This window comes from Cebidichthys violaceus, unplaced genomic scaffold (assembly GCF_023349555.1).
Source record: "Cebidichthys violaceus isolate CVI_PGR_0920_01 unplaced genomic scaffold, fCebVio1.0.p SCAF_23, whole genome shotgun sequence".
Lineage (NCBI taxonomy): Eukaryota > Metazoa > Chordata > Actinopteri > Perciformes > Stichaeidae > Cebidichthys > Cebidichthys violaceus.
In genome coordinates, this window is record NW_027176406.1 from 124442 (window position 1) to 137168 (window position 12727).

General features: G+C 41.0%; 1 protein-coding gene across 1 annotated transcript; it reads left to right on the plus strand.

Moving 5' to 3' along the window:
- Positions 1-6352: 6352 nt before the first annotated feature.
- On the plus strand, positions 6353-11738 carry tnnt1 (troponin T type 1 (skeletal, slow)). Its single transcript, XM_068718489.1, has 11 exons — positions 6353-6464; positions 6751-6768; positions 8514-8532; positions 8670-8730; positions 9137-9253; positions 9836-9913; positions 10163-10276; positions 10407-10516; positions 10604-10694; positions 11345-11385; positions 11490-11738. The coding sequence occupies exons 1-11, from the start codon at positions 6359-6361 to the stop codon at positions 11533-11535; spliced, it is 801 nt and encodes a 266-aa protein (XP_068574590.1). The 5' UTR covers positions 6353-6358; the 3' UTR covers positions 11536-11738.
- Positions 11739-12727: the final 989 nt, after the last annotated feature.

Genomic DNA, 12727 nt, shown 5'->3' on the forward strand with positions numbered 1-12727 from the left:
ACCAATTAGACTTTTAACATTGTCTAAAAAATCTTTAGACACAGGAGCATTTGAGTTCTAATTATATATGACCTCCCTAAACTTTCATGTAGCAAGCACAGTGCCCTCCACAACATGAGGTCGGACCCAATCATGATGCTTGTAGCCAAAACTCCGTTTGTAATGTCCCTTGGCTACTTTAGTGTGTGCTCATTCTACGTGGAGCTCTTTCTGTGAACTGGAAACCTCCCCTTTCATGGGAAAAAACTCTCACTCTTCTATTTCTGGATCTGCTCTGGTCGTCTCTCTGCCTGCCGCTCCCCCCTCCCCCCTCCCCCCTCCCTTACTTTTCCTTTGTGTCACCCTTCCTGCTGTTACAGAGCATCCACATCTGTTGGGCTCGCTCTGCCCTCACACGTCTCTCTTTGCTATACAGTAAGGAAGTAGGTGTGTCCAAAAGTAAAAAATTATAATTATAATGTTGTATATTGTTTCTCCATAGACGATGGTCTGCTTTCCTTGGGCGTATTGTAGAACCTTCTGCTTCTCTCTGAAGTCGCTTTTTATTTTTGTCAAAAGTTACATCATATTTATTAAGAGAGTGCAAGTTGTGACAGTGTGGGCTCCATGGTAACTTGACGGAGTAGCAGCAGGGGTAAGGGCTTAGCGAAGGGTCAGTAGGCCCACATGCATCTTCTGCTTCCTCATTTCGCTTCCTGTTTCCTCCTCTGGTCATCCATCCCTCCCTCAGCTCTATCCGACTCATGACCTATACTCACCTCAGCTTGTCTGGTGGTAGATTTAATGAACGACAGTTTAATAACCATTGTCTTTTTATCAAACTGCTTCTCCTCTTTCGCCTCTCCCCCTTCCATGTTTCTCCCCTTCCATCTGTCACACCCTCCCTCTTTATCTTGTCACCCCCCTCTCCGCCTGCCCCGTGGCACCCCTCCATTTGTCCGGTGAGGTCATCCCTCTGTTCTCCCTAATCCTGGGAGGTGCTCGTCTTTCTGCCTTCGCTTAATCCGCCTGTGGCCCCCAGCCCTGACCACACACACACACACACACACACACACACACACACACACACACACACACACAAATTTGCACACACGGACTCACGGTTATTCTTGTATCATATACTCGGACACTCAGTAATTCTCACAGCATGCATACACACATATTCATTCAGACAGCACACACACACACACACACACACACACACACACACACACACACACACACACACACACACACACACACACACACACACACAGTGCCCCTCCACCTCTCGATATAAAACACCCTCCGTCTGTACATTAGCCATTCTGTCTGTCTCTGTCTCTTGTGTCGGGTGATACCACACCTTCATACAGGTACGTCTGTCTGTCCTTTAATGTGTCCTCTCTAGGTTTTGTTCTCATAGGAAGACAGTAGAATGAGACAATTTCACCGTCATAGTGGACACTTTGTTGCATGTTTTCTGTTTTTTGTACTTTGAAAACTCCTCCTTGCGACCCACTAGCCATTCAGCAAAAAAGAAGAAGAAAAAAAAAAAAACCTGCCCATCAATATGTGTGTTAACTTAATTTTGCAGTTGCATAATTTGTCAGTGCACTGCTTGTCATATCTTGGGAAGTCTCAAATCTCAGGTGTCTGAGCATCCCTGAATGCACCACGGTGGAAGTATTTCTTTCAAAAAACAAACATCTATAGCCACGAAGGAACAATGAGTGATAATGAACAAATTATCTATCTCCAACAAGATTCTCGTCTCAGCAAGTTCATTTCATACTGTGAAATGAATGGAAATCAATGGCTACCTTGGACATAATCAGCATCAAGCAGATTTCAGTAACAAAATGACACTTTTTACAGATTTTTTGATTATCAGTTCCCTTTTAATTTCTCTCTGAAAACACTTCAAATCAGTGCAATGTCAAAACAACAAGCTGCTGTTTTACCAGTCTGTTAAAGGGTATTTTCACCCAAATTATAAAAATACCCAAACAGATTTTCTGACTTACTCCTACAGTTATCTAGCCACGACAATACATTCTGCTTAAAGTTCTGAGGATTTTAGATATCTGCTTCTGAAACGTTTACCGCTACACCGACACAATGAATGTGAATGGAATTTAATTTGTGTTAAACAGCCCATTTCTCCCTAAATATTCCAGAGACCTCCCTTGCAGCAGTTTTTATAGCGTGCTCTTTGGATTACACAGAGTCTGCTGGACAGCGTGTCTGAAAAGAGTGGGTTTTTTTTCAAATCACATTTTTCCTGCTTTGAGCAGCATTACAATTGCATTCCCCCGAGATCTATTGGTCGATGTTGCCAAAATGTTCGCGAATAAAGCCAGCAACAGTCTGAATGAGTCGATATCACAAGGAGCACTTTTAATTTGATGTTTCTTTTTTGACTAGTAAGTGACAAAGTATGTTGGGAATTTGTTCATTAATGAATTAATGAGTTATTGTTTTGTAAATTCGAGTGAACCAACCCTTTTATAGCATGTGATTTAATTTCCCAAGTTGCTATTTTTTTTTTTTTCAAATCAACCTTTTTACTTTAAAGACATTAAGGCTTTACTTGTTGCAAACAATAGATAAACATTGATAATAAACATGTGTTGATAGACATTTGGCTGCCTTATGTGAACTGTCGCCTGTGTGTCTGTGTTAGCGTAGCACGTACTCAGACTGACAATGCAATGTGGTCCAGTAGCGGCCAGGTTATGGTCTCATTCTGTTGCACAGACACAGGATGAGGTCTAAGACTACTCTAACGAGGTTCCCACTTGGTTACCTGCACCAAACTGTCTCCATATTGTTAGCTCTAAAAGCTCTCAACGCATTCAGCAAATGGTCAAAATCACCAGCTTGCATGTCCTTCATTAGCTTAATTAGCTGTCAAAGGTCTGACAGCTGATTAAGCTTGTGTGTGTGTGTGTGTGTGTGTGTGTGTGTGTGTGTGTGTGTGTGTGTGTGTGTGTGTGTAGAACATTTACAGTGGCTAGTTCAGGTCAGTTTAAACTGTGTAATGTCTTTTAATTTGTTAGAGAAGCTAATTGGGAAAATAGCTATTATGTTGCATGACGTAGAAATCGATTTAGAAATGACGTTGCGTGTTATTTTTAGCCTGCCACACCTTTAATAACTCGCCGATTCATTCCTAAATCAATTTCCATGTCAAGCAACATAACGGCTACTTTACCAATTAGTCTCTCTAAGAGATAAAAATACACTAGACAACTTAAACTGACTCTCCTGAGCTAACTGTACACAGCTCTGTCTCCACTCTAGGATATTGTGATAGCTTACAATAGCCTCTCTTTAACACTAATGAGGTATTGTTTCATTCTCCTTTACTCCACACACACACACACACACACACACACACACACACACACACACATTGCCCTTGACTAAAATTAACCCCGCTAAGGGTTGAGCCTGTTGTCTGTTGGAACTTGAATCCTCTCCCAAATCCTCTGAGTCACTCAGCCCCCCGCCTCCGTCCATCTCTCCATCCATCATGTACTTATTCATAGGTCTTACCTTCACATACCTTTTGAGTTAGAACTTCCCTCTCCATTTAAGATTACACTGCCCCGAGCCTTTGAGCGAGGCACTAGAGTGATTCTTATGAGTGAAAAGTCCTTTGTCCAGCATTGACACACTGTATCGCCCTGTAAGTTGGGAGATTGTGAGCAAACATTATTATTTACACATCCAGCGGTTGTGGAGCAACATAATCATTCATTTTGAGTTGTGTTTCTGCCTAGTGAGCAGGTACTGTGGATTTATCAGAGCCTTTTTTTTTTTACGCAAACAGCTTCCTGCTTGCAGAACTGTAAAGTTGCTGACTGGACAGATAAACAAGGAGCTGAAACTCACTATGAAGCTCTGTAAAGCCGAGGGGATTCAGGTGATAATTCTGACGGTTCATCACGTTGTCATTTGATACATTGGTACTATACAAAATATTTGTATAAAATATTTTATATTTTCATATTTGTAATGCTTCAATCAATAAAAGAACAGAAGTAAAAAAAAATGTGGTCAGAGTTTGGCTGTTTTCTCCTCTTTCCAGTCTTTATGCTAACTTGAGCTTAGCTTGTAGATTTGCAGTCGAAAGGACTGTTGGTGTCCAGCTATGCCATGCTGCTGGGTCTGGCATGGCGATGGGTATGACAGCAGACAGGGGAGAGAGTCACAGGGCCATCGTAAATTCCTCCTGATGACAGATAGATGGACGGAGAGGAGGGGAGGAGGGGAGGAGGGGAGGAGGAGAGGAGGAGAGCGCATGACGGTGTGGAGAGGGACAATAGGAAGGAATCGGGACGTCTGAAAAAGTTTCTCTTTGTTTGAAATCAGATTTTCAAGCTGTTTGAGGTTTTCGAAAAATGTCAGAATGTCTAACACAGCGTAGGAATAAGTTTGGCCACATGACCTTTGAGTCATCAGCTCCTCTTATTTGTCAGAAGCACCAGAAGGGAGAAAGGGTGAGTGAGGACAAAAGGGGAGAGAGGTGGGGCGGCGGAAACACGAAAGTGAGAGAAACTCTATCTCCCCTGGTCTTTCTGCGTTTAACCCATGTCACATTCTCACCTGTTGCCGCTCCATCAATCTCCCTGCGTCCCCTGCCAGGAGGGCGTCACTCGGCACACTCCCACAGTGTCTGTGCGTGGTTTCACGCCAGGACAATGGCAGCTCAGAGGGACAATTTATAGCCAAAACCATGTCGGCGTGCATTGTGCCTCTGCTTATCTGTGTGTTTTTTCTGTCTCCAAAGTGATTAATCTGAGGAGAGTAGGGACTTGTGTGATTTAGCAATGATGACTCACTCACAAACGTATGCACAGCCAAGCCTGCATTTACGTCAGTATTTTAAAAACACCTGATATGGTATTAAGTGTTCTTAATGCAGTATCTTTTTTTTTTATATTCATTTATAACGTTACTAACCACATGATGCAGGTATTTGGTCATAGACCAAATTATGATACAAGTACAATTTTGAACAAACAAATATCTTTTAGCCAGGAGACTGCAGTTCATCTCCCATGTGAAACAAATGTGACAATGGTGATGTTGTTACGGACCTTGCGTACTTCAGTAACGGCACTTCCATTAGTATTTGAATCCAAACGACGATCTATTCCTAAACGTAACCAAGAACTTTTTTTTGCCAAAACCTAACTGAGTTTCCCGTGTAGACGGAAGTTTAGGCTCGTATGCAGGTAACGAGCGGAAATGGACACGTTTTGCAGGCTTTAGTAGGAAAACGCACAATAAATGAGGAGTAGCTGTTCGTAGGACATCATACTAACAACAATAAACATAGATATCATTCGTAATAAGCTGCTTGTACCAACAAACTATGGACTCAAACGTTGGGGGAGGGCAGTCTCTTTGAGATACATTTTGATGGAAACCTGACTACTGATGTAATTTACTGAATAAGTGAAAGCCTTCACCTGCTGGTGGTGCAGGAAGAAAAGTCAGAGGTTAACCGAAGTCCTTAGGATTCATCCTCTGTGCACCACGAATATCTTTGCCAAATTTGATAGCAATTTATCCCAAAAATGATCAAGAAATTACAATAAAAATTCAAATGTCAAGCTCATGGTGGCACTAAATGAAAGGTCAGAGGACCAAAGGCGCTCCTTTGTGGACCAGGAATGTTGAACTGGCAATCCATCCAAAAATGTTTGAGATATTTCAGTCTGGACCAAACCAGTGAACAGACCAACCAACAAACAGAATGGCAGCCATTGCCATCCCTAGAGTCAAAGTCATTTTTAAAATCAAAAAATAAACTTTTATTCATTTTTTAAACTCAAAAATAAAAGGATCTGATCAAAGGAATTAAAATAACATCACTTTTTAAAGACAGTTCATTTGTCAAAAAACAGGGCTTCAACTAACTGTTTGTTATTGTTATTTGATTATTCTTTCAATAATGCAACTAATGGTTTCAAAGAAGCCAAAGCCTTAAGGTATTTAATGCACCATGTGGAATCATCTGAATAATTTATTGCATCAGTTCTCTCCTCCTGATGGCTCTCTTGTTCTTGAGATGATTCTATTCTCCTGATTCATTGATCGTCTTGATTTGATTGCCATTTGTTTCTCCTACTTGCAGCCATGTCAGATGTAGAAGAGGAGTACGAGTGAGTAGAGCACCATCCCTCAGTTGTTTATTTCAGCACGTATTCATCCCTTAATTAACTGATAGATATGTTTCTCTGTTCCTTCTCCTCATCTCTCCAGGGAGCAGGGTAAGTTCAGCATCCATATTTGTAACACATTTTGTGTCTCTCTCAAACACAATGAACAACATAAATTAAGCTTTTTTTTTTTTTTACGAGACATGAAACTGTATTTATTTCTCCGGGTCTCCTTTCTCCCAGAGGCTGAAGAGGAGCAGGAGGACGAGCCTGAGGAGCAGGAGGAGTTGGTAGAGGAGGATGGAGGAGGTAAGGTCAGGAAGACTCCCAGAATGCAAAGCAGACGAACAGTACAACTGCCTGTTGACGCAAATACATGTAAACAGTAAGACAGACAGAAATGGTTGTGACGATAGATACATGTCTTTCCTTGTTGTCTGAAGAAGCTCTCAAAGAGCCAAGCAATCAGTCCCTCTCCTCTTCATCCTCATAAGTGTGAGTTTCTTTTGGGTGACGCTGTGCTAACTCTGACCTATCAACTTCCCCTCGATCCTGCTCTCCCATTGGCTGACACTGTGCTGGTTCGGGCTTTCAGAGCAGCAGGGGTACCAAGGTACGGTGACAGAACACCCGCCATCACTCACACTTTTAGACACCATGTATGACGAGCCCTAAAACCCAATGCAGGTGGAAGTTGTATCTAGATATGCCTTTAGAAGGATACATTTAGTTGCACCTGAATTTGAATCCCACCTTTGATCGATTGGTATTTCACTCACCAAACATAAATGGTGATTTACGTCGTCATTACTCATACAGCACTTTTCCACATGTAGTGATAAAATCACATGACTTTGACATGTTGATCGTGTCTCATGGTGTTGTAAACCGTCTACCGCTTATTTTTCTCCCCATTTCCTGCTTTTGCATCTACTGTTTTAAAAGTATAAACAATCGAAACTAAATCCAATGTGGATATTTCCATGATATTGTCCGCCTTAGTTTTAATATGAGGAAAGATTTAAAGATGCACTTTACTTTTTTTAATGTTAATAAAATGACCATGTGTAATGTGAAAAGGATTGCTTGTAGTGACAAAGAAATATCAACTAACTGCGGTGCCCCTCAGCAACATGTGGTGTTTTAGTTTCTTTTAGCTAATTGTTAAAGGTTTGACAATCTCTGTTCTCATCAACAAGCAGCAGCATATATACCTGCTCAGCACCAAACAGGACAAAGTTAGCAACATACTAAGACTAGCTGGTGAACATTGTTCCTATTGAGAACAAAAAAAAACAGTTTTTCTCAGGATTGGTGGAGACCAAAACAAGGCTAAAAGGAAAGTGAAGACTGAAGTTACATCGATGACGTGAACAGAAACACATCTCCAAACAAATGCTAATGTTGCTCTGTGTCTGCTGGATGTGTACATTTATGAGATTGTTGAATATTTCCTGGCTCTGTGTCTTTAAGTTTTACATTTTCATTGGAGCAACTTTGCGATTCAGGTCTTGAAGATATCAGAAAGTTACAGCTGTCTTCACTAACCTTTGGAGACTTTTTTTTCACGCCAAATGTAAAGTGGCCAGTCCAAAACAATAGAAATTATTTTACTGCTATGCAACTTCAGACATTCGCAATTAAACCCATGCACATACCAGGTGTGAGTTTTAGTTCTACAAGAAGTCCTCTGAGGACTTAAACTGCAGTGAGCAAGGCCATCATGGTTTAGAGCACACGATAGGGCAAACATATATCTACGAATAGTCAACTCCAATCTGCATGCACACAATTGACCATATCTATTATGTAATAAGGAATGGTCACAGAATGTTCCACAAAACTACATTTCCCTGCAGCCACAGTGGTCGGTACATGTAGAGTTCAACGGTGAGTTTCCGGAAGTGAAAATGCCAGTCATATTCTGAATCAAGCATTGTGATTGTTAGCCATACTGTCCTTACCATCCATGGTAGACTTCCCACAATTACTGACATTGTGAAATGATGGAAATTGCTCCTTTAGAAGCCACAAAAAGCCACAGAAGCTGTATCTTCCACAAAACTCCACAAAATGATTTTGAAAAACATTCAAAAGGTCAAAAGTGACAGTGTAAGAGTAACCCTGGATTAGTGAGGAAAGTGTTTTGGTCATTTATAAATGATGTCCTTGCTCTTTTCTTTTATTATAACCAATTAAAAACACAGCTTGATTGCCTTTCTCTCACATGCTTGCATTCAGTCACATTCATTCATTTACTAACAATTTTCAAATTGTCCTTCCACATGTTTTGGGGAGACATTTTTATTCAGGCTTGTAATTATTATTTTTGCTTGTCTTTCTCTCTTTCATCAACAGAGGAGCGCCCCAAACCCAAGTAGGTTTACATCATTTTTTATTGTTTGGTTGCAGTGGTTCTGTTTCTGTCAACAATGTCAATTTCCCTCAATCTTATATTAATCTTTTCAAATAGTCTCTCAAAACTGTCATTCTGTGCCTCTCTTTTTTCCTCAGACCCATGGTGCCTCAACTTGCCGCTCCAAAGATTCCCGAGGGGGACAGGGTGGATTTTGATGTAAGTCGTGAAAGGATCAGTTTCATTTTCTCCAAACGAGTCTTGATCTGTACAAGATCAAAGAAGTTTGACCGCAGATGATTTTAGTTGCTTTTAGAATCCTCCTGCTGACTACATCTCCTGTCTTATTACTCCTAACCTAATCATAGCATCCTCCTGACAAAAACCAGAAGCAGCTTTACAACATAAATTATTATTGCTAAGAATTTCTATTGAAGAAGTTGAAGTAATCAAAGGGAACTGGGTTACAGTTGAAATAGTGATTTTATGAGTTTGACATGATGGAGGCCTAAATACATACAGAATCCTAAAGATGGTTCAGTGGTAAAATAATCAGTTTCAGTTCAGCCATACTGAGTTCTATAGAGATGTTGTATGGATTCAAACGCTCCCTTTTTCCCACCAGGACATCCACAGAAAGCGCATGGAGAAGGACTTACTGGAGCTGCATACTCTGATCGACGTCCACTTTGATCAGAGGAAGAAGGATGAGGAAGAGCTCATCGGCCTCAAGGACCGAATTGTAAGTTTACTTAAGGGCCCTTTTACGCCTCGTTTGGTTGAATTTCCATGCAGTAACAACATCCAACATTTTACAGTAAAAATATTCAAAGAAGTTCAAGCAATTTTGTTATTGAGGAAACTTCTCTTCTTTATTACCCCAACAATCATCTCACGATCCCTCAGATGTATTTTCTGAGCCTTTGGAGGACCCGACCACTAGATAGGGGATAATAATGTCAAAAGTAGTAATATATCAGTCACAGGTGCCATGTATCTGCAAAACGTGTACTTATGCTGTACTTTGAATAAAAGCATTTAGCTGATAATACTTATGCACTTTTTTACTTGGGTAGGATTTTAAATGCAGGACTATTACTTGTGGTATTTCTACGTTGTTGTGTTTGTACCTTGACTTAAGTAAAGGATCTGAATACCTCTTCCACATCTGCCACACAGGTGTGTGAGGGATGGATGTTAATTAATAACTAAATGTGTTTGTCAGTTGTTTTTTTTTAAAGGAGATAAAAAGTCAAAATGTTGCTTTATGTTTAAGAAATTGCGCTAAAACATTTTATGGCTTCTTTACTTTGCCCTCCATCAGGAGCGTCGTCGCTCAGAGAGAGCTGAGATCCAGAGGGTCCGAGCGGAGAAGGAGAAGGACCGACAGAACAGGATTGCGGTAACACACACACACACACACACACACACACTCACCACCCAGTCCACACAGTGATACACTCTATCTAAGCTGTTTACAGGTTCAAGTTCTTTCTCTATTTCCTCAAACTATGTGAAACCAATGTTTACTCCTACAAACAGTTGCTCAATACAACACTGCATTAAATCTCTTTTTCATCTGAACAACTCTACAATTTACCTGTTTTTTTCTCGCCCACCCTCATCCCGACCACCCTTCTTCGTCTTTCAGGAGGAACGTCACAGAAAAGAGGAGGAGGAAGCCAAGAAGAAGGCTGAAGATGAATTCAAGAAGAAGAAAGTGCTGTCTGGCATTGGAGCGAACTTTGGAGGCTTCCTGGCTAAGGTCTGCTGTTCCTCTCAGTAGAGCTCATCATAACAATGACGACGATGATGACGATGATGACGATGATGATGATGATGATGATGATGATAATGTTCGACTGTGGACCGTGTGTGTGTGTTATCTGTCCCAGGCAGAGACGAGGAAGGGCAAGCGTCTGACGGGCAGAGAGATCAAGAAGAAGACTCTATCTGAGAGACGGCAGCCGCTGAGCATCGACAACTTGAGGGAGGACGCGCTCAAGTGAGTCTCCCCGAAATGTTTTGTCAAAGGTGTTAACAAAATAAGAGGCCAGATCCTTTTCTAAATGTAGTCCTTTGCGATCCCAAGGCAAGAGGCCCAGGAGATGTGGAACTGCATCTACCAGCTGGAGTCCGAGAAGTTTGACTTCATTGAGTACATGAAGCACCAGAAATACGAGGTACTGCTGTTTAGCTGTTTAGAGACAAAGTAGTAGAGTCAGAATCACTGACAACATTGCATCGCTGCAGACACAACATCTGTAGGGGTAACTATTCACCGTCACTGTAAGTCCACTACAAGTGCTTGTTTTTGCCGCTGACAGCATTATAGAAAGGACCCTACAATAAAATAAATAAATAAAAGTTTTTTCTTTACCTTTTTGATTTATCCGGTCTGTTTGTTATTGTGTCTAACTTTTGTATCGCTCAAGGAGAAGTCTCGGGAAATCTCGCGTAGCATCCGCACTGTCGAAATCTGCTACATCAGTCACGTTTCCTCCGTTGCCTTCAGGCAACAAGTACACATGACACGATAACAAACAGACAGGGTCAAGTTAAAGGTGAAACGTTTTATTTCTCTCTGCAGCGTTCCTGCTCAACATTGAATTTGCATAAATCCCCCTTAGTTGGTTGCCTAGACACAAATCATGAGAAAATAGGGTTGAAAAATACCAAAGTTACTCTTTAAATTACATTCTGAGCGACAAAGAACTGTAAAGAGTTTGAAAACGTGAACTCGTATAGACAAAAAATATTACATACATGTTCAAAAAGTGATGAATTGATCATTAAAATAATGACCTGAATTCCTTTTGTTTGTCGCTTGCAGATCATCGTGCTGCTGAACAGAATCCAACATGCTCAGAAATTGTGAGTACTCACTTTTATGAATACGATACTGTCTATCTGTTCCTACAGTCCTTGTCGCATCCTTTCTTACTTTCCTCCTCCTTCCTCCTCTCTCCCCCTCACAGTAAAAAGATCCATGGCAAAGGGAAGGTTGGCGGCCGCTGGAAGTAAAAGGGGGGGCAAAGAAGAAAAAGAGAAAACACGTTGATAACAAAAAGGCAGTTTAGGAATGAAGGAATCACACATTTCCCCTCCATGGTCTTCTGGTGCCGGAGCCGCTCTGTAGGCCTTTCCTGTGTGTGAGAGAGATGTTTGATGTTTCTTGATTAATAAAGCGACATGCACTCAGTTTGGAGTTGTTGTGTGGATCACAACCCCAAAATCTGTCTCTTTTTTTTTAGCTGCTGTACTCTGGTTTAGGCACATTATGTGTTGGCATCCGAGAACTCAAACTGCAGCCAGTTGACATCTGCTTTGAATTTTTTTGTCTGTAATGACCCAATTTTACAACAAAAGCTATGTTGTTCTTGAAGAAAAAGGGTTTAAAATCTTTTCCAAAAATGGCAGAAAAGCTACTTTCAGGCTGTCATGCTTAGAGGAAAGAAAGTCTGCAATCAGTTTTTTCATTTAGGTCTGGATTTACTGCAAAAAGTCCCTTTTTCTATATTCTCGGATATTAAAGTGGTAAATTTGTTCTTTGAATTTTGTTGCACCTAAAGTAGTGTTCTTTTGGTAAAATGGCATAAATAAATACTGATATATTTTGCCCTCGGCGGCTCACGTTGCCGCAGTGTTTAACGCCGGTGGCTGTGGTGTGATGAGGTTGATCCAACTGTGCGAAGTAAAACGATGTGGTTCACTAGAATTTCTACATTTATTGCACATTTATGATTAGTAATCACAGAGAATATTCAAGTTTCTTTCTTGTAAATCTACATCTCTACTCTCGTAAATTCTGAGGTCTTTCTGGTAATATTACCCCCCTACCCTGGATATGTAATTTATTTATAATGCTTTTTTGAACCTGCAACATCTCTAATACGCTGCCGTCCAGAGAGTCGATGCTTCAGGTGTCTTTTTGTCTGTCCTATGTAAAAACTATCTCACTGGCAAACTAGACAATAATTGCTTAGGCCTCAAAAAAGACCCCAGAGGATACACACTGTTGCGTAACACCAATGGTGAGCGGTGAAAGTTGAGGTATGCGTCTTGCAGCTTTAGCATTGATTTCAGGTTTATCAGAGTTCATCCCCCTCATGAAACCCGCTGTTTGTAACGCTGACTGTGCAGTTAATACCCAGCTTCGCAGATTGAATCAAAAAACACAGGACATGATGTTTGTCTATCCTTTGTGCCAAGATGG

What these genes read in the sequence shown, in the direction of transcription:
- tnnt1 (XM_068718489.1), top strand. Translation starts at nt 6,359, where the DNA reads ATGAAACTGTATTTATTTCTCCGGGTCTCCTTTCTCCCAGAGGCTGAA. An exon ending in ACCGACAGAACAGGATTGCG is followed by an intron (nt 9,914 to 10,162) that starts GTAACACACACA and finishes TTCGTCTTTCAG; the next exon opens with GAGGAACGTCACAGAAAAGA. An exon ending in TTGAGGGAGGACGCGCTCAA is followed by an intron (nt 10,517 to 10,603) that starts GTGAGTCTCCCC and finishes TGCGATCCCAAG; the next exon opens with GCAAGAGGCCCAGGAGATGT.